General features: G+C 37.8%; 1 protein-coding gene across 1 annotated transcript in view; it reads right to left on the bottom strand.

The window, feature by feature from the left end:
* Window positions 1–20,286, bottom strand: part of fras1 (Fraser extracellular matrix complex subunit 1) — a 352,266-nt gene that overhangs the window by 81,706 nt on the left and 250,274 nt on the right. Inside the window, exons 28-33 of the mRNA XM_015373599.1 lie at window positions 12,923–13,082; window positions 12,479–12,657; window positions 3,248–3,364; window positions 2,792–2,906; window positions 1,215–1,352; window positions 766–798 (exon numbers count right to left, since the gene is read on the bottom strand). Of these exons, the coding sequence (XP_015229085.1) occupies window positions 766–798; window positions 1,215–1,352; window positions 2,792–2,906; window positions 3,248–3,364; window positions 12,479–12,657; window positions 12,923–13,082 (742 nt within the window). The remainder of the gene's footprint in view (window positions 1–765; window positions 799–1,214; window positions 1,353–2,791; window positions 2,907–3,247; window positions 3,365–12,478; window positions 12,658–12,922; window positions 13,083–20,286) is intronic.

Below are 20,286 nucleotides of genomic sequence, written 5' to 3'. Positions count from 1 at the left end.
GGATGGATGGATGGATGGATGGATGGATGGATGGATGGATGGATGGATGGATGGATGGATGATGGATGTTGGGTGGGTGGATGGATGGATGGATGGATGGATGGATGGATGGATATTAGATTGATGGATGAATGGATGGATGGATGGATGGATGGATGGATGGATGGATGGATGGATGATGGATGTTGGGTGGATGGATGGATGGATGGATGGATGGATATTAGATTGATGGATGGATGATGGATGTTGGGTGGGTGGATGGATGGATGGATGGATGGATGGATGGATATTGGATGGATGGATGGATGGATATTAGATGGGTGGGTGGATGGATGGGTGAAGGATGGATGGATGGATGAGTGGATGGATGGGTGAGTGGGTAGGTGGAAGGATGGATTGATGGGGGTAGATGGATGATGTTGGATGGGTGGATGGATGATGGATGGATGGATGGATGGATGATGGATGGAGAATAGGTGGATGGATGGATGGATGGATGGATGGATGGATGGGGGGTAGATGGATGATGTTGGATGGGTGGACGGACGGATGGATGGATGTTGGAAGGGGAGGATGGACTGATGGAAACATGATGGATGGGTGGACAGAATAAACAAAAAAAAGAATAAATCCAAAGAAATTATGAAAGAACAAAACTGTGGAAGTAAAGAAAAAGAGGGAAAAAAGATGCAATGAGGAAAGAAGGGAGGAAAAACACTTCTTCTCGCCCTCCTTCCATGTTCAAAGTGGAAGGACAATATTTACCTGTAAAATAAACACTTAGAGACTCCGGGAGGCCTGTCGGGTTTAAACAAAGGAGACTGTTACAACTGGAAGGTGATAAAAGGAAAAAAAACACCTTATCTTCAAATTCAGATGCTGTCAGGCTGGACAAAGAAAACTTTAATGAATAAACAAGAATGCTTAAAACAACTGAAGAGTCAAAGAGGAAGGGTTTCTGCAGCAAAGCTCTAAAACCCCAGATTAAGAAACATTTAACTTGGCAAGCTTTGATGTTGGATTATGGATTATCCTTTAGAACCAAGGTGTCTTAAAAAATCCTCTTAACTGTCCAAACCACCCTCGGACTGCTTTGAAAACAGAGTTCAACTCCTCTGCTGCCGTTTTCAAGATTCAGTATTGAGTATATAAAATAATATATCCCCTCTAAGGGCTGAATATGAAAGAATGCATGACTATAAGTAAGGCCACACCAGTAAAGGAGTACTGGTAGAGTTCCTGGAGGTGTGACGGAGCAGGCGGGGGTCTGTAGATGATTTTTCCGTTGTTGACGTCAGCCTGCGTGAAATGTTTCACGGCTTGGAGCGGCCTGTCTCGATGTTCGATGACCCCTAAAACAAATGCAGGAGAGGCCAAAATTTACCGACTCATACAGGAACACTGCAGTTAAAATCCATGAATAAAGCAAACCTTTCCTTCTTACCAGGACTACATTTGAATAGTTAGTCCTAACTTCAGTATGAACTTTATAAAATCACACTAAACCATGCCCATATGCATATATGCAAACAGACTTCGACAGATTGACTCCTCCGTCACAAAATATTAGCTTCATATTGAAATTATATTAAAAAATTCTAAATTTTCGGCAAAATACATTTTCATTCACTTCCAAACTGCTTAGATTTTATAGCATTTAATTTAGAGCCTCTAATGACTAAGAAATGAGAAGGTAACATTTTAATAATTTGCAGCAGAGCTTCTAAAAGGATCAGTTACTATAACAGTTACTCTTTCATGGTGTCACACAGGTATTTGGGGGAGTGGTGGCCTAGTGGTTAGGGCATAGAACTTGGAATCCTGAGGTTCAAGCCCCACTCCCACAGACTGACACACTTAACGTCCGATTGCTGCCCAGGCACTCCATAATGCAGAGGTAAATTTCTCCATAGTGAGATCAATAAAGTATATATAAAAAAAGAGTCCCAAAAACATATTTTACAGCTGTTTCAATTTATAAAGCTCCCTGACCTGAATCCCTACTAGATTGTGGATATCTTGGATACAATCAGATAAACACAGTATAGTAAGATATGCATGGTTTAATTAATGGTTAGACTGCAATATTGTTTATTTTTCTCCAATGTGAAAATGAAATAAAAATAAAGTAAACTCATTTTAAGGAGAGTTTTGTCATGCAAAGACAGACTTGCTGATACTTTATTTATACAATAAAAAAGAAATACATATATATTTTTTTAATTGGCTCTTCGACAAAACCGATGCCTAAATGAAATCTGATATAAAAACAGCAGAACAATGAGAAGGTTGTGTTTTTAAAAATGTGAATCTAACCTCCTTCCTCTCCTCAGCCTGACTCCTCACTAATTGATCATTCCATTAGTTGATGAATGAGAGCCGTTCTAAAGCGTTTTTCCGTTTCATTACACCAAGCTGAATGTTAGGCAGCAGACTGACGGATGCTGAAACAAGCATGTTTAGGTCTGAGTGGTGCATTAAATTCAGCTGCAGTTACACAGGAAGTCCATGTTAAAAGCGTTGCACTAAAGACGTTCAGACATCAGAGAACTATGAAATCCTGTTTCAGTGTAAGAAGGTCAATAAATCAGTTATATAAACATTATGCTCCTAAGAGGAAAATTAACATTTATTTTCATTTCTTGGGGATTAGGTTTAGGGTGAGTATTAGCTGTTAGTAAAGGCAAGAAATACATTTGTGATATAAAGGGTTATGGTTCCAGATAGGGTCAGGGATAAATACAGTGCATATGGGTAGGAATACAAGCTTGTATTTATGCTCACGGCTCACCTTGTCCGGGCAGAAGTGGTTTGGTGATGTTATAAATGAGCTTCTCGCTGGGAGTCCCAGCATCGATGAAGGAGAGGGCTGAAGGTGTTATTTCTGTTACCTGATCATCCAGAGCCTTCACAAATACAAACATATAAATAGGTTAAAATGAGAAAATAAAAACAGCAGTTACACATTAAACCCAAAAGATAGAACCCTAACTGACCAGTGTGCTCATATCAAAGTGTTTAAAGTTATTCATCACTATACAGCTTGACACAGACAAAATCTACATACCATAGAAATAAAAGATAAAAAAACAAGCAAATGCAGTTTTTTTTAGGGATTATGAGGGAAATCTTCTTGAAAATGAAGATAAGCATTTGGGTGGAGGCAGCTGTCCTCTCTGGGGGACGCTTAGTGGGATTCTATATACCTCAGGGGACAGTTAGTATGTTTGTCTTTGCTTTTGCTCACTGTGATCTGCAGGTCACAGTCGGGGGCCAGTTGTGGAAATCCTGGGATCTGAGGTAAAACTCCAATAGTGAAAGTCTGAGCATCGCTCTGTATGAGAGGGGAAACATCCGAGGAAACCTGCAGACACAAAAGTAAAAAGATATCAGAGTGGATTTCATAAACAATCAGCTTATTTTGTCACACAACTTAATGCAAGGAAACAGGGAAAAAAATCCAGCAAAGACCAGAGAGATGCATCATCCTTTAGCCTGACCATCTACTGTGTGCCATGTTACTGCTAAAAGCTCCTTGGAACAAAATACTGATCTTAGCCAATTCATCCTTCTCTGTCAATAAGGCATAAGTCAGAAACTATTATCTGAATCTAACAGACCATAAAAGTAAAATTAACCCATTTTTCTACAGTTTGTCCACAGCTGTGACAATTGCCGGGTCTGAGGTGTGATTGTTGCCGAGTTAAAATCATCCCATTCCACCCATCTGTCAGTAACCTCTGTCATAAAACATTTATAATCTTGCAAAAAACAAACACAGCATCTGCTTTATCCCGACAGACGAGGGGAAACTCTTTCGAGCACTTTGTAGAAGCACCGGGGTTAAAAGGGGGCTTTGAAAGTGGCCGATTTTACAAGAGTAACCATTTACATGCCTGAGGTCCTTCCCAGGTTAGCAGCTTTTCTTCTCAACAAGTTGCCACTGAGCAATAACAGCCACTAAAGCTGAAGACTAAAGAAAAAAAAAAAAAAAAAAAACCCGGACCTCTTTTTCCTGTTTGAATTCTCAGCTAAAGCTCAGACATTTTTACACCTCTTTAGTTCTAACTTTCCATTAATTAGAAATTATTCTCTTTTGGATTAAGCCAAATTAAGGGCTGATAAGCACCAAGTGGTTTAGTCTAATCCTTTAGCTCTTCGACCAATCAAAAAAAAAAACATAATTTCCCATCACACCAGTTAAAGTCAAAGCTTTATATCAAACTTTTTTTTTCAAACACGACCATAAAGACCGTGTCAAACACAACCCTAAAGACTGTGAAGTCATGATCTCTGCATCGTTTCAGCTATGTCTTGTTTGTTTGCATCTTTCTTTTGTAGAAAATAAGTTTGGGAACTTGTAGAGAAGAAGCCTGCAGTTAGTGCCACCAATCACAAGTAATGTGCTGTCATGAGAGTCAGAGCCGAGTCAGCTGGATTTACTGAAGGCGGTGTCGCTGCTGTAAATTACTGATTATACAGCAGATTGGATTCAACATAAATGCCACGCTCCTTATATACGGTACTGTTCAAAAGTTTCTGAAGGTCTTTACTTTTTTGGAGGCTGGGTTAGTAGATTTTTTTGCTCAACACAAAAACCCACAATCTTTCTCTAAACAGGATTAAATTAGACAAAAACGAATAAAATACTTAAACCTTGAGGGCGACCTAAATGCAAAAACATCGCCGACCAAACACAAAATCTCTGTACATTTCAAATCAAACAAGACCCTTAGACAGAGACTGGTGCATCCTAAAGACAAAACCCCCAGACCAAATCTGAGCAGAGTGGTGTATGCAGTTCATTGCAGTGAGAAATGCTCTGATCTTTATATTGGAGAAACCAAACAACCTCTACACAGATGCATGACCCAACATAGAAGAGCAACCCCTTCTGGACAAGAATTGATTGTTCATCTACACCTTATGGACAAAGGACATTTTGAGGACCAGAATGTTCAAATTTTGGACAAAGAAGAAGGGTGGTTTGAAAGAGGTGTAAAGGAAGCCATTTATGTTAAGAGAGAAAAAACAACCTTACAAAGAGGGGGTGGTCTCAGGTTTCAGCTCTCAGAAACCTACAACGCAGCGATAGAGTTGATTCCTTCTTGCTATCATCCCAACCCCCACCCCATACAGGGGACCATATTGCATGTTAACGAAAAAACCAAAACAACTCCCCATTCCTAAGTTGCAGACCCATTCTTCTGGTTCTATTTGCATGTTTTCTATGCCATTGGAAGGCTTTGTTGGGCTATTCTATAAAGCTTGGAACTCAACACTTATCAAGACATTTTGAATAAAAAAAGATTCCTGGATGGGAAGCGAAATGTCTTTAAACTTGCAAAAAAAAATTTCAGTGGTTTTTCTTTTAGCTTTTTTTACTTTTCTGAAATGACTATGATCTGGATGACTGAGAATCTTCACCAGCTACTTGAACCTAGCTTTTAAAACAGTTGTTAATCATATAAAACTCATGAGGACGATAACACTCTTTAACATTGGATTTGTTTCAATATTTTTTTTCGTCCTTAAAGGTATAATGGAAGATTTTCACGAATATTTGAAAGACCCGCCCTCTCCACAAAAAAAAAAAAAGGCAAATGCACAATCCTGTATCCGCTTCCGAGAGCGAACGCCTATTAAGTGCGTGCAAGTGTGTGCACAAGCCCATTTCTCCTCAAGCACCCTCTGTTTAAAAGTTTCTGTATGCATCTCTCATACAAGCTTACTTTTGTGAACATGGAGACGAGCAGATAGGACGGTGTTACATAAACAGATCACCAGAATGATTGACAATTAGGAGGACCACTTATTTAGATGATCCACCCGGCAAAAGAAAATCCTCCGCTATATTTTTAAATAATCAGTCATCTTTAAGGAGGCAAAAACATTTTCACTCTACTGTAGAGATTTAAGTAGATCTACATAGTATTTCTTAAAGCAATAACACAAAGAAGAGTATTAGACGTTATTGTGTGGAAACAAGGATGTTTGTGTTACAGTAAGGTTTCCTCGTGTTTGTTTTCTTATTATTTCTAAGTTTTTTTAATTGTCATTTGGTCTTTTTCACAACAGCTCATTCCTCTTTGGAGCTTTTTGGTAATTAGGTCATCTGTACATTTTTCATTTTTGTGTAGAGGTCCTACTGATTATTGTACCATGTATACCTTTGCATCACCCTGCCAAGAAGCACATTTCATTTAATCAGAGTAATTACCGGTAAGCAATTTTTATCAACTACACTGTAGTTTATTTTCTCTTGTAAATGTTTGGCTGACTTGCTGCTGATTTATTTGAATTTCTCTACTTTGGGAACAGATTAAACTGCTCGTCTTGCCTCCGTGTTTAAGCTCCACGGTTTTCATTGTTTTTTGCTCGATTGTAACCTTTACTAGTATCTCCATGCCAGAAATGAATATATTAATTTCCTCTCTCAGTCTAAGTTCTCCCTGCACTCAAGTCCCACCAAAAACATCCATGACAGTTTACTAAAGTTCCTGCCTTTCTAAAATTAACACCAAGGAAAAAACTCACACAAAGAAATCAGTAGAGTGAGAATTGAAAGCCATTAAAGATGAAGCTACGGAGGCATCAAATCACCATGATCAAAGTATTTCCGAGGACGTGAAGCAGAGTTCAACAAAGTTTGTTTTCAGCATCAAACATAGTAAAGACTAGAATCCAAACACTGACAGGTTAAAATCTTTGCTCTGACAAACTTGGAAACAAACTCCCAACCTCTGAGGAGCTTTTTCTTCATTCTGATAACTTAAAATGTTTGTGTTTCAAGTTGTAAGAGGATGTGTGATCATTATAAATTGCTATGAGCTTTTGGCTGCCTCTGCCGTCTGTCTAATGAGGATAAAAAGCACTGATTAATGCCCCATTAAAGGAACTTTATTGGATTTGGAGCCAATCTGCTAATAATTTGGTTGTATTACTGATGTTCAACATAAATCTCTGTAGGATGATCGCTTCAGTACCTTCAGCAAACTGAATAAAGATGTGAAGCATAGTAGTTAAACTCACCATAAAGTTGGCAGATTTAGGCTAACTCTGAGGTGGTTAATGCTCTAAAATAGAAGCAAGCATCATTTACATAGAAGAGAATCCAAAGTCCCTTACGGGATTTCAAAGTCAAGAATAAAATTAATAAAGCATAATAAAAATATGTTAAAAGTACAGATATCAAATGCCATTTTTAGTTATGTTGTTTACTTATAGGTTGCTAGAACAGGGTGACCAGACTTCCACGATTTCCCTGTTTTGGACCACCTGTCCCAGGCTAAACCTGTCCCCGGAAATGTCCCCGATTTGACCTTTTATGAATGAAGGGGGAAATGCTGCATGTAGATTGTTATTATGGTAAAAAAGCACGTGAGCATGTTGCAGGGAGAAGCAGCTGTTAGGGTAGCATTCTGCGCTGCTGTTAATACAAAGATGATTAAAAGAGTGCACTGCTTGTTGGACTGTAATAATCCTTATGGATCTCAGCTGCCATTAAAACACAAAGAAGAAAAGGAGCGCACCACTTTTTAGACAGGAGGAAAAAGCGGAAGTTTATCACATCCCGACACACCTGATGAGGAGCTGCCCTAATTATGGTGAGTGAGTTAATCAATTGAGCTGATCCTGTGATTAAAGTTTGCTTCATGACCAATTTAAAAAATATTTAATAAAAAGAAGAAAGATAAGACCATGGTTTACTGCTGGTATGAGTAAAAGAGACTCGGATTGAAAAATCAACGCTAATCTGGTTCAGTGGATCTCCATGTTTCAAGCAGGGATTCATCTTAAGATGTTTTAGAACTGATTGGTGACATTTAGTTTATATTTAAGAAAGTTTTGTATTATAAGTTGTTTTTCTGCTTTTCTACCACTCAGTTTTGATACAAGAACATTTCTCATTAAAAATAGGAGTCAGTTACAGGAAAACTCAGACACAATCTGCATGATCGGATGGAGTAAGAGATAACTACCTATCCAATGTTCGTTTATTATGCTGTTTTTGCTTCTAGCTCCAAATATTATACAAAATAAATATTATTTAGCATTTTTGGTATTTAATCAGATGAGAACAAAAAGTTTTCCTGTTGTACATTCTAATGTTTTTGGAAGTGATTTTCATTAATGTCTCTGTTTTAGAATAGTGTAATAATTGAGGGGAGACAAAAAAGATAGGAAGACAGAAGACTGAATAAGAGTGGAGGAAAACTGGAACACTGATGAGAACAGTTGAAGAGAAGGAAGAAAATCTATATAGAATAGCAAAACAGAGAGTAGCCAGAAGTCAGAAGAGGGCTAGAAAGAAAATAATGTAGAGAGGGAAGAAGACAGAGAAGAATGAATGGATCAGAAGTTTGTATTTACTTTTTTGGTATCTCTATTCCTCATGTCACTCTCTCCTAAGGGGGAGGCGGAGCTCTTTAGGCCCCAAAAATCAGAAAGCCCTGCTAACCACCTTTGACCCCTTCACTCTCAATCCCGACCCAGAGACATTTCTAGTTTTCTATTAAAAAAAACACTATAGATTTATTCATTTTATTAATCTTGAGAAAATACTACCAGTGTGAATGTGTTGAGTAGGCATATGCTCTAAAATGATAACTACTGTTTAATTCGGAATTTTGCATAAGCTAAACTAAATTTTGGTTTACTGTTTATATTAAGAAAAGTGATTCTTGATTGTGTATCAGAGCAATGAATTTGTTATTTTCTTAGTATTGTGAAGAATCCAAGCTTTTCAGTGTGTTTATGGTGTTCCAGTCAAAGTACCAAAATATTTTATAAGGTTAGGCCATTTCATCATATTATCCTCCCAGTTCAAAGCCGCAGCAGGATCGATACTTTATGGAAAATATATGAGAACGTCCCCATTTTAGAGTCACTGCCATCCAATTTTAATATAACCTGACCCTTCTCAACATTTAAGAAAAGAGAAGCAGAATTACCTTGATTGAAATCACCTGAAAAAGCCTGTGAAATTTGTCTATTGACCAACAAAAGAATTATGAAATCTGTTCGTTGATAAGCAGAAAGTGAATGCAGTGATTTATAATCTGATCCATTCACTTGGATTCTGGCAGCTGCATTATGGATGAGTTGAAGCTGCCTGATTATTTAAAAAAGACTTATAATGGCCCTCTTGCAGTTATGACTTCTACTAGTAATAAAGGCTTATCATTGCTTTTCTCCATCCTGGATCTATGAGAACAACTTAAATGTTGGGTGTTTTTAGGCTTTTTAGTTACAGACTTATGTGATTGTCAAAATGTAGACCAAAACTAAATCCATACACACATTCACACTCTGCACTCTTTAGCCTCACTGAGCCGAATACTGATTTCAAATCTCACATGTTTGGTTTCTCTTATCTGCCTGAAGCTTTAGAAAATCGACGTTTCCACTTATCTTTATTTTAACACTGACTTTGTGATTGCTGTCTAAGACTAAACTTTCTAAAATTTAGGGCAGTTTTGTGTCAACAACATGTTTCCACAGAGTTTGTGGAAAAGCAAAGACAGAGGAAGGAGTTAAAGGTGAAAATAGATTTATTGTAAGATACAGAAGCAAGACAGAGAGATGTAAAAGGTCAGGCCCTGCAGGAGAGAGAGCATGGAGGTAAACTTTGTTTGAACTCCTGAAAACACCACAAAGGGCATAAAGTCAAAATAAACAGCAGGAGTCTTTGTCACAGTTCCCTCTTTAGATTTTTTTGTTTTGCACAGAATGTTTTACTTTCAGCTTATATTTTCAATCGCCTTCTGTTGGCAAACTTAAAAAGGGATTCTAGACATTTGGTTTGCATTGTAACAGAAGAATATAAGCAACATAAGCAATGATGAAGATAAACATTGATATATAAAGGCAATATAATAAAATGTTAATGTGTTGGGTTTTACACTGGTGTGCAATATCTTGGTATTCTGCTTGTTGGATGTTTATTTTTTGTATTTATTTTTTATTCTTATGAGTCTGAATTTAGCCTATGCATGTGTTTTTAGTTGGGATTTTATTTTATGTGTAATAATTGTTTCTAATAGCAGCTACTACTATGCACTGCACACTTGGGTCCATGACACATTTCCCCTAGGGGACAATAAAGTCTATTCTATTCTATTCTATTCTATTCTATTCTATTCTATTCTATTCTATGCAATGCTATTCTATTCTATTCCATTCTATTTTGCTGTATTGTATTGTATTGTATTGTATTGTATTCTGTACACTACCAAACACTGCAAACTTAAGCCATTAATGAAATTGCAACTTTTAACCCCACCTTTTGGAGGCTAAAGTGGAACAATCCAAATAGCCAAAGCAAAATAAATATATATTTATATAAATATACATATAAAGAGAGTGTATGTGTCTATAAAAATATGTAGGTATGCATGTCTTTCCTCACTCCACCCAGAATGCTTTACACCTGTTTTGTTGTCCCTTCTGATTGACGGCTCTATTCTCTCCATGTTGCCTGTTCCTCTGTTGCTGAACCATTTCTTTATCATAATGGCTAATGATCACCTACATTGTGTGTGTTTTTTTTATTTATTTATGATATTAAAAGAGTGTATTTCACCTTAGTCAGACTCTATGCTTAGGTTCCACAAATATAAACATGTCATTAACATCACTCAGATAAGGTACCCCTAATGCACATTATGTATTAATACATTACTAATCTATACATGCTGCCAGAACAGCACCTTTAAGTGGACGTTTAAGACAGACTGATTGGCTTACACACATGATGTACTAACTGGTTCGAGAACAAGCCTCCTTTATGTACAATTGGAAAACACATGCATCCAGCCACATGCAAACCCAGCAAAAAGTCTCATATGACTCCCATCATGTGCGGCTATAGCTGTCTGCTAAGACATCCTGCAGGTCTGCTGACATCCTCATTGTTTTGACAAACTGCCGGATCATCAGGAAACTGCATCAGTTAACCTTTTTTTTTTTTTAGCTCCTTCACATTTCTGTCAAACATTTTTATCTCTTGTTTGCATGTTTACGTTTTATTTATTTATTTGATATATATATATATATATATATATATATATGTATATATATATTTTTTTTTTCTGGGCAAAGCACATAGAGGGGAAAAAATCACTAGTTCTAAAAATGTTGATATCTAATATTAATGTATCTGCTGAGGTGGATAATCAATATTTCATAATATTAACTATATCTTTTCAAGCCTCAATTACTGTAAAAAGATGCAACAGCATGACCAAGCCCCTCTTCTGTATACACAAACAGTAATAACATAGAAACTAATATTTGTTTTTTTTAAACCAGCCCAGTTTATGCGTGGGACCAACGCAGATATGTGAAAAAAGCCCTGGCTGCCATTAGCCTCAGAGCTCCGCTGGTTACCACGGTCCTCTCAACTTCGGAAATAGTTTTTTAAATTACGCATTAAATCGGTAAATCGACCATATAGTGATGCTTTAAAGTATAATATTCTCACCTCAAATGATCTTAAAACATACTTTTATTGAACACAGCAACAGAAAAGAGAACTTTTAACTTTCAAAGGAGTGCTCCATTGAAAGCTGCTGCTGCTGCTGCCGCAGTGCTTCCTTGTTGTACTTTCTCCAGCGTCGCGCAGCTTTGTCGTCACGCCCTCAAAACCCCGCCCGCTTTGCATCTAGAAACTCAAACTCAAAACACATCTCTGCATTGTGATTGGCCCGCCAGTTCTAGGGCCTGGGGCATTGATCGAGGCTAGACCAAACTTGCAGGCAAAAATTATTTTGGCCGCTGGCGGCTGGGGCTAGTTCAGGAGGCTTGCATTTCCCATGAGGACCAACAAATACCATGGTAAAATCCTGATCTCCTGGTCACCTGCAGCTGAACTGAATTACATTTCTGTTTCCATTGGCTGTGTGAAATATGAATAGCGAGGAGGTAATGAATCTAACCTTGGATAAACAATTTCATATAATGATGTTGAAAATAAGAAGCGTTTAACTTTGTCGCTAGGCAGAATTTGGGACCGATTAAATGTAGCCAGTGTGAGTCTGCCTTGGTTCTGTCCTAGAAGGAGGAGAAAAGTAATAACAGCAAGGCTGAAAATTAAGAAAAGTAATAACAGCAAGGCTGAAAACTGGCAAATGTTATAAAGTTACAAACACCCTCCTGTAAATTGGGAAATTTAGAATTTTTAAAACCACCTGGATATAGGAAGTCATGTGACAAATAATAACAGGAATAAACTATTCACTTTTAGGAGTATTTATCTCACTAAATGACACAATAGAGAACCACCCAGTTAGTGAAGATGAAGATGCTGTGCTTAAACATGAGAAATTCAGTGGCTTAAATGATAGGTAGCCTGGTCTGTCAGCAAAACAACCAGCAAAGAATTTGATTTTCTTCTTTGTCGCTAGAACATATCATGGCGTCCCTCCTAGATCCATGCTCGGACCTCTGAGGTAAGTGAAGCAAAACAAGCACTGACCTGGAACGAGAAGGAGTCTGTGTCGTAGCTCGATCCAAAGTGGCGGTACCAGACTGTGCCATCGTTCACATCCTCCTGGGTGAAAGAAGCGGTCGGTGTATAGCGCTGATTGTCGATATGGGAGGGGTCCCATCCTTCAGGTGGGCTGTCAGCTGGCATGGACAAGAGCACCACTTCCCCTGGACAGAGAACAGAGGTGATCATCTATGACATTTAACATTTAAAGATTAAACTAGTCACAGAAAATAAAGACTCTAAAAAGTGCATCATGAAAATCCTTTACATAATTTTTTTTTTAATATCCTATGGGTTTAAAAAAAATGCATTCACAGTAAACTGATAAAATGCTTTCCTTATTAGTTTAACACTTTAAATCCTCTTTTATTCCAGGCACTAAACACGTATTTCTACTGAACACATTTGTGTGTAAGGACACACATTTACCATATTTTGGTTGTCCTTCTGAGGAGAGGATGTTGTAGACGATGTCGTCAGTGCCAACTCCTTTAAAGTTTGTCTGCAGATACTTCTTATCGAGCCGCACCATCCCCCCTTCCTTGACCCAAGTCATCGGTAGAGACACCAGATGAGGAGAATCCTGAGGCTGAAAAACAAAAGGGTCAGAATCAGATGGATTTAATTATAAGTGAGACTTATATTCAATAGATGTTTGTCTGTCAGTCACTGTTGCAGAGAAAACCTTACTCATGCAGCCTGTCACCAATTTTAGTCCTGAGGGAATGTTATATTTTTATTTTGTATTTTCTCTCTTTTTTCTTGCACCCTTTCACTTTTTTGAGTCCTGGGAGCTTTTCATGCTACAAATCAGCAGCATGAAAAGCTTCAACACCAAGCTGTCGTCAGCTCTGAGGACCAGAAATAAGAAACAACAAAAAGTTTTTTTCTGATCTGTGAACTGAAACTTTACTATCAGGGTTATTTTTATAATGCCATATCGATCCCAGTGCCTGTGAAACAAAGAGCAGGGCTGGATGTAGAGAGCACCGAGAGATGGCGGATGATTCATTGTCGCTCAAGGCTATTCCAGTTAGAGAAAAATAAAAAATGCTGTCATGGAAGTTTGAATCCAGACCTTTACCTTGCTGTGTCACCCTGCTGTCTAAATAAAAATAGCTGATGTAAAAATCCTGCTTGTCGGAGAATCAAGCCTCTAATATAGTGTGAGAAACGCTAACAGCAAGCAGACAACCTGCTTCATACCAATACAAAGCAAAAAAAACAACCTCTGGAAATTTATGTAGAATCATATATATATATATATATATATATATATATATATATATATATATATATATATATATATATATATATATATATAATATTTCAAGATTTTATTAATCTAAACTAATGCTGTTAGAATCTCCAGGTAAACAAATATCTTACAGAGAACAAACTCTGCTATCAGTTGACAAAAACAACCTAAAAAGCTAATTGTTAAACCTATTCAGGCTTTTTGACTGCCTGGGGCTGAAGGCCTTGGATAACTAACATGCTCATGCATTTTTAAAAATGTTTTAATCCAAATCCAATTTAGCCATAATCATTTGTACAAAATGTTTGAATATGATTTTGGTTACAGAACTCACCGCAGAGCCATTAGATAAAGGTACAAAAACAGCTCTATGTATATTGAGAATAGAATATTTGAGCATGCTTTTATGATATATACAGAATTGGATCTAATTTTATTTATCAAGCACTTTTAAAACTACTAGAAAAAAAAACAACATCACAGATAAAAGACAAACAGTTCAAACATTGGTAAAAGTAACATCCACACAATCAAAGTAATTAAAACCAGATAAAAATATAAAAGAATGAAAGGATAAAATAAAGTGCAGGGTAAATAAAGGAAAAAGGTGTTGTGAGCTTGTTCATGTAAAGAAATCTGCTGTTTTAGTTTTAATGCAAAGGAGCTGAGTGCTCAGGTTGTCAGGTTCTCTGTGTTCTTCATCAATACTGTACAGATGTGGGGGGAGAAGCTTTCTCCTTGGCAGCTATTAGTAGCAAATAGTCAGAAGAGATGTAACCTGCCTTTTTTCCTAATCCTAGACCTGCACAAGACCTGGACAGATGGAAGGGAGCTCTGATGAATCTCCCAACAGTTCCTGTCTTGTTTTCTGGATGAGGGAGCTCCCTAAAAGTCCACCATAACCTCCACCCACTTCAGCAGGAAGCTCAAGTTGATTCTGACTGCACCACTGGACAAGCTAATCCACATTACAGTATGTCTGTATGCAGACTAATCATTGTCCCGGATCAGATCAATGACAGTGGGGTCATCAGTAAACATCAGAGGTTTTGCTGACAAGAGAACTAAGGAGCAGTCAGTTGTGAAGAGAGAGAGAGAAGAGTGAGAGAAGACATCCCAGGGGGGTGCTGGAGCGGATTTGTGTGGAAAAACCTGCTTCCCAGCAGATCCCATAAATTTCCCATTAAGTTAAGATCCAGACAGCCATTGGCCTATATTCATAGGGAAAGCTTCATGCATGGCTTTCCAACGCCTTTGAATTATCAACCTTTCACAGTGGGAACTTTGAATGTTCATTGCATGCATCAACATCATCATGTGGAATAATTAGCTCATCACAAAAAAAAATAAAAAATACGTAGCATTGGTGAGAACAAAAAAAATGGCTGGAATTAAAACATCCACCTGTGAATTCCCACCGCAGAGGTAATAAATGGCATCTGCCGTGCTTGTTCACCTGAACAGCAGCTCCATATTATTGTGCTTGGTGAAAAATGCCTGCAAAAGCGTTCTAAACTGGTTCTGTGTTTGTTATACTGGACCAAATATTGTTAATGCAATTTATTACTAAAATAGCATTGTCCTTGTTACCTCCAGCTGTGTGTCTCTACCAGCTTTTGCAGATTCAAAAATCCCCATCTGTTGTCACAGATCCTTCATTGTAATCTGATTGGGAACTTTACTGTACCACTAAAAAGTATGTTTTAATGGATACCACCTGATGGCATTTATGGCTGCATGTTTCGGATCATTGGACCTCATGCAAGAACCGTCCCTGTAAACAAATTTGATCTAAATTGTTCGATGTCGGATAAAATGTTGCAATCGCCACTTGTCTCCTTTTTCTAATCATCTCTCAGGTACGAACAAATTTTACGATTGCTCCAGACTTGACTTAGGAGTCTTGCTCAATCAGTTAGTTGTTATCCAAACGCAGTATTTCACTAAATGACTACATCTCGTTACTTAGCCTCTCAAAGAGGTTTGAGTTTTGAGAATAACTCAGAATGCATGCAAATTCCACCAGTGAAATGTTTACCAATATAGACATGTTAGACATCGTTGGAAAGCTAAGATTCTCCACAATTCAACCACAAAGTTCCTTTTATAGACACGCGAGCATATATATTCAGAAACTAGAGGGTGTTAGCTTTCAAATAATGTAATTTGGGCTTACAGTTCCTAAGTTATTTGCTTTTTCATTTGGGTATGCAAAATAGGCGAGAATTTCCCAAAAGGAGGTGTTTGTTAGAAACAAATGCGCATTTTATTAGGGTACATTGTTATGTATTAGACTAATCTGTAATTATAAATTACATTTTCATTGGCTGACAGTAGACGGTAGCTTGCATGTTGGTATCCAGGGGACTCTGGTTTCATTTGTTGTTATTTTGTCAAAAGAAGGAACAGTCAGAGATCAAGCTACTATTAAAATAAAGCCCATTTCTGTGAATGAACCCCTTTTGACATGCGAGGAAAGTCATAGCTCTCCCACCTATATGTAGCCGTATATGGCATCATCGGGGAGGTAATTATGCAGATTTATATTACTTGAGAATGAGCGCTCAGGTACACACAAGTGAAATGTATCAGGTTTACAAAGATATATTAGGTTTATGTTATAGAAGTTAAGTACGTTTGTTGAATCTTGTGTGGCGCGTTCTTAATAGCCTTCCCATAGTAAGAGAGTAAATAAACAAAAATACATAAAAGTTACCTGAGGACCATTATCCTGCTGGAAGGGGAACACTTAGACTTAGGCAACTTTTATTGTTTCGTTTTGTACTGCTCTCATGACATTTCCATCTCTTAAAGTGCAGCAGTGATCAAAACACCAGAACACCTGCCCTGTTGTTAAGTCCTCTGTAAACTCTAACAGGTACCTCCATCTAGCCTTTCCTCTCTTTGATTTTACTGAAGAAAAGCACCTCTGCATCATGATGTTGCCGCCATAATGTGTCACTACATGGCTAATTGAGGCAAATGGCAAACATGACAAACACTTGATGGTCCTGTTGCTGCTTTATTTCTTCTTGCCAGTCTTCCATAGAGACTACAGTAAATAGCTAATAATTGCCATGTGAGCAGCATGGGAGCAGATTCTCCAACCTGAGCAAGGATCTCTGCTGCTCCTCCAGAGCTACTGAAAGGCTATCGCCTGCTTCTTTGATAAGACTTTTTTTGTGGGTTTTTTTTTCGCTTACAGCAGTTGCTTGTTTTTTCAATAGTAGGGTGACAGGAAAGGGGTATGAGAGAGGGGAGAGACATGCGGCAAAGGACCACAGGTCAAAATCGAAGCTGGGTTGGCTGCGTCAAGGACAGGTCATCTTGTGTGTTGCAGTTAATGCAGCTAGAAGAGCGAAGTACGCGAGAACGCTGGGACCCTTTTTCCAACTGGATCCCTGCTCTTATTCGGCCTCATGTCCCTCTGTTGTCGCACAATCTTGTCCCCACTTCCTCACCGCCTCGGCCATATCTAGACCCACAGCTAGTTTGTGATTGTCCCTCTTGCGTTGTGGAATAACTGCGCTATGTTAATCCACGCATACTTCAAAATTTATACCAAATTTTGAAGTATGCATCTTCAAAATCGGGCATAAATCAAAAATATCTACTATAAGCTCACTGCGACACACTGCAGCGGGAGTATAACCAGCCCCTAAGGCCTCCATACATTGGTTGTAACCACTACACCACTGAAACATGCCCATTAGTGCACAACTTGTGGCATCAGAGCAACAATCAGTGCGTAAACCAAGGCAATTCTTTTTATAATTATTTTGAATACATTTTTGTATCACAAATACCTGTTTCATCCCAGTATAAAGATACATTTGTTATTCATGGGAAGAATGAAGATGAGAAATTAGCAAAACAAATATTCAAATAAAAAAAAATCTAATGTCTTTATAATTAAAGATCAATTTATCAAAAAAGTCATATTGAGAATGATGACAACTGAATGTAAATCTAAAACAAAAAACTATTTATGCCAGGTTTGGTCAAGCTAAGATTATTAGTAGCTTTTTTGACACAGCGATGATTTCATTTCACTAATTTAATGCTCATCAGTGCTGCAGCATACATATTTTGCTACAAACAGAAAGAAAAGAAAAGTTTTAATTATGCGTGTGAGACAGACAGTGTTTTGCATGAGAATCTTAATTTAAAGATTGAAAACCTGCAACCACCTCTGCCTGCCGCTGATCCAAATCACACTGATTCACAGAGGCCGTGATAGAAAACAGAGAGGCACAGAAAAAGAAACCACATACATCAGCACGGCAGGCTTTTAACTCACAGGAACACATCATCTGGGAGATAATGGCTCTCTCAGGATGAACACCAGGAGCTCTCAAGGACATTTAGAGCCAGAAGCTCAGGATAAAGCAGGTCAGAGGGACCTGGTTGGGATTTTAACTAACATTTTCCCCTCGTCTTGTTCTGACCTGCAGCTGCAACCATATTTTTTAATTTTCAGGGCTGTGTGGATAACGTACAAATCTAATGAGCTTTGTCCACGTGAGATTTGAGTTGAACCGTTAGATAAGCAGTCTAATCTCCGTCAAACAGGTGCAACAGATAATGAAATGCTCATGCAAATGAGGGCAAAAGACAGCAAATTTGCCTAATGTGATTTTAAATGGATTTAACACAAAACATAGAGGAAGTAGTAAACAACAACTACCCCAAAAAAGGAGGAAGCACAGGACACAGGTAGACGCCTTCCACGGTCCATGGGAGAAACAAGTCTTCCTGAAACGCGTCTTTCAAGCTGAGAGGAATTTATGCTTCCTTAAAAGCATCCAAGGAATTTTCACCGAGAGCTGAGGAGGTGTTTTGCTTTTATCCAGCAAAAGAACGCAACTTCAAAAAAGACTGAATGTGACAGTCACAGCGAGCCTCTGTGTTCAACTTTGTGGGGAAATTGTTCACATGAGAGGAAACTTCAATCGTTTCAGGCTTTAAGACCTAAAAGACCCCTGAAGCCTTCTGACTTCTTTAAAGTTCTACTTTGTAGGAGTACTTCTCCCATTACATAAAACAACTATTGCTCCACTCCTAAATAAAGTAAAATACATATATATTATCCTCAGCCAAGGTATGCATGTAATAGGAGACCTTTAAAGGGCTTCTAGAGAGATTATAAACCAAGAGGGTGCCGAGCTATTGGCTGCCGTCCACAAAAACAGAAATAAATGACTTTGCAGAGATAGAGTTGGAGTCATCCATAAAACATCAGCTGGCTGCAGGCCTGGATGGTCACGCTGTTGTAATGACAGAGTTTCACACTCCCAGTGGGGGATGGGTGGACACAACGATTTCATGAACCTCTCAAGATGAAATTGAAAGACGCAGAGCGATGATTTAAATTCTTCTTGGCAATGCATTTCAATTTAGTTTGAAAAGTTTTAAAATGGCATCTACAATAAGAGTGGAAAGGAAATCATAGGGTGCATCCCTACTGCATAACATTATCTCTCTCTGGAGGCAAGATAACAAAAAAAATGATTTAGAATTTGGAGATTTCCATTCAGGAACTTCTAGTCAATTAAGAAATGATGAAGTAGTTATTTACTTCTCAGTGAGTTTGCCAACAGTTAACTGTATTCTCGAGAAACTTATAAGATTCTACACAGGCTTGTAAAGCTAGATTATTAAATCTACTGAAAACAAGATGAAAAGTCAAATCATGATTTCTGTGTTGTACCCTTTTAAAGTCCGAAAAAGTACTTTTAAATTCCGGGAGACAACCTCCAAAAATGTAATCTGCAATTCCCAAAGTGAGTAGGTGTGGTCAAGAAATCATGTAACCTCTGACAAAGTATCTTTTAAACTCTAGCCTTTACATTTAAGGAATTTCACCTGGAAAATACTGTATTGTGCCTTATCTTGAAAATGTACCAATAAAGTGGCTAGTAAGTTTTAGGTGTCATGTTTCTTCTAATATTTATACCTTTAGTCACAGGAAAGTACATTGAAAGTCCCAGGTAAAAACCTTGGAACTTGTAGAAGGAACCTCTTAACTTCTAGGACACTACTCCAAGTGTTATGTACTTTAAAACTTCTAGAAAGCAATCCTTTAACTTCTAGGTAAATATTGTAGACGCTCTACACATGTACCTCAAAGGGAAAAACTTTAACATTTCCAGGACTTGGCTTAGCAAGAAGGCTTGGCTAGCAACACGTAGCTTTATTCTGCTTTCCCTGCCTTCTTTTTCCAACGTCAGGATCTGACCCAGCATGGATAAAGACAAGTGTTCGTTAATTTGCAGAGTTGCTCAAAAATAAACACATTGTCGGAAAATATATCGTTTTTATATATTGAAAAAATTTAAATTGACAATCTGGTACATTATTTTTTTAGGTTTGTGACACAATATAGGATCAAAACACAGATTTATTTTCACAAAGCCTCAGAAGGGCAAGATTTATGTACAAAACATAAAGCTGTTCATGAAATGATGTTTTGCTTTTATAATGTTTTTTTTTTGTTTGTTGGCATTCATATAGATATACTGGTGTGATAACTTAG

This window comes from Cyprinodon variegatus, unplaced genomic scaffold (genome assembly GCF_000732505.1).
Source record: "Cyprinodon variegatus isolate N-32 unplaced genomic scaffold, C_variegatus-1.0 Scaffold89, whole genome shotgun sequence".
Taxonomy (NCBI): Eukaryota; Metazoa; Chordata; class Actinopteri; order Cyprinodontiformes; family Cyprinodontidae; genus Cyprinodon; species Cyprinodon variegatus.
Note: the sequence above shows the minus strand (reverse complement) of the source record. Positions and strands in the feature narration are given on the sequence as shown.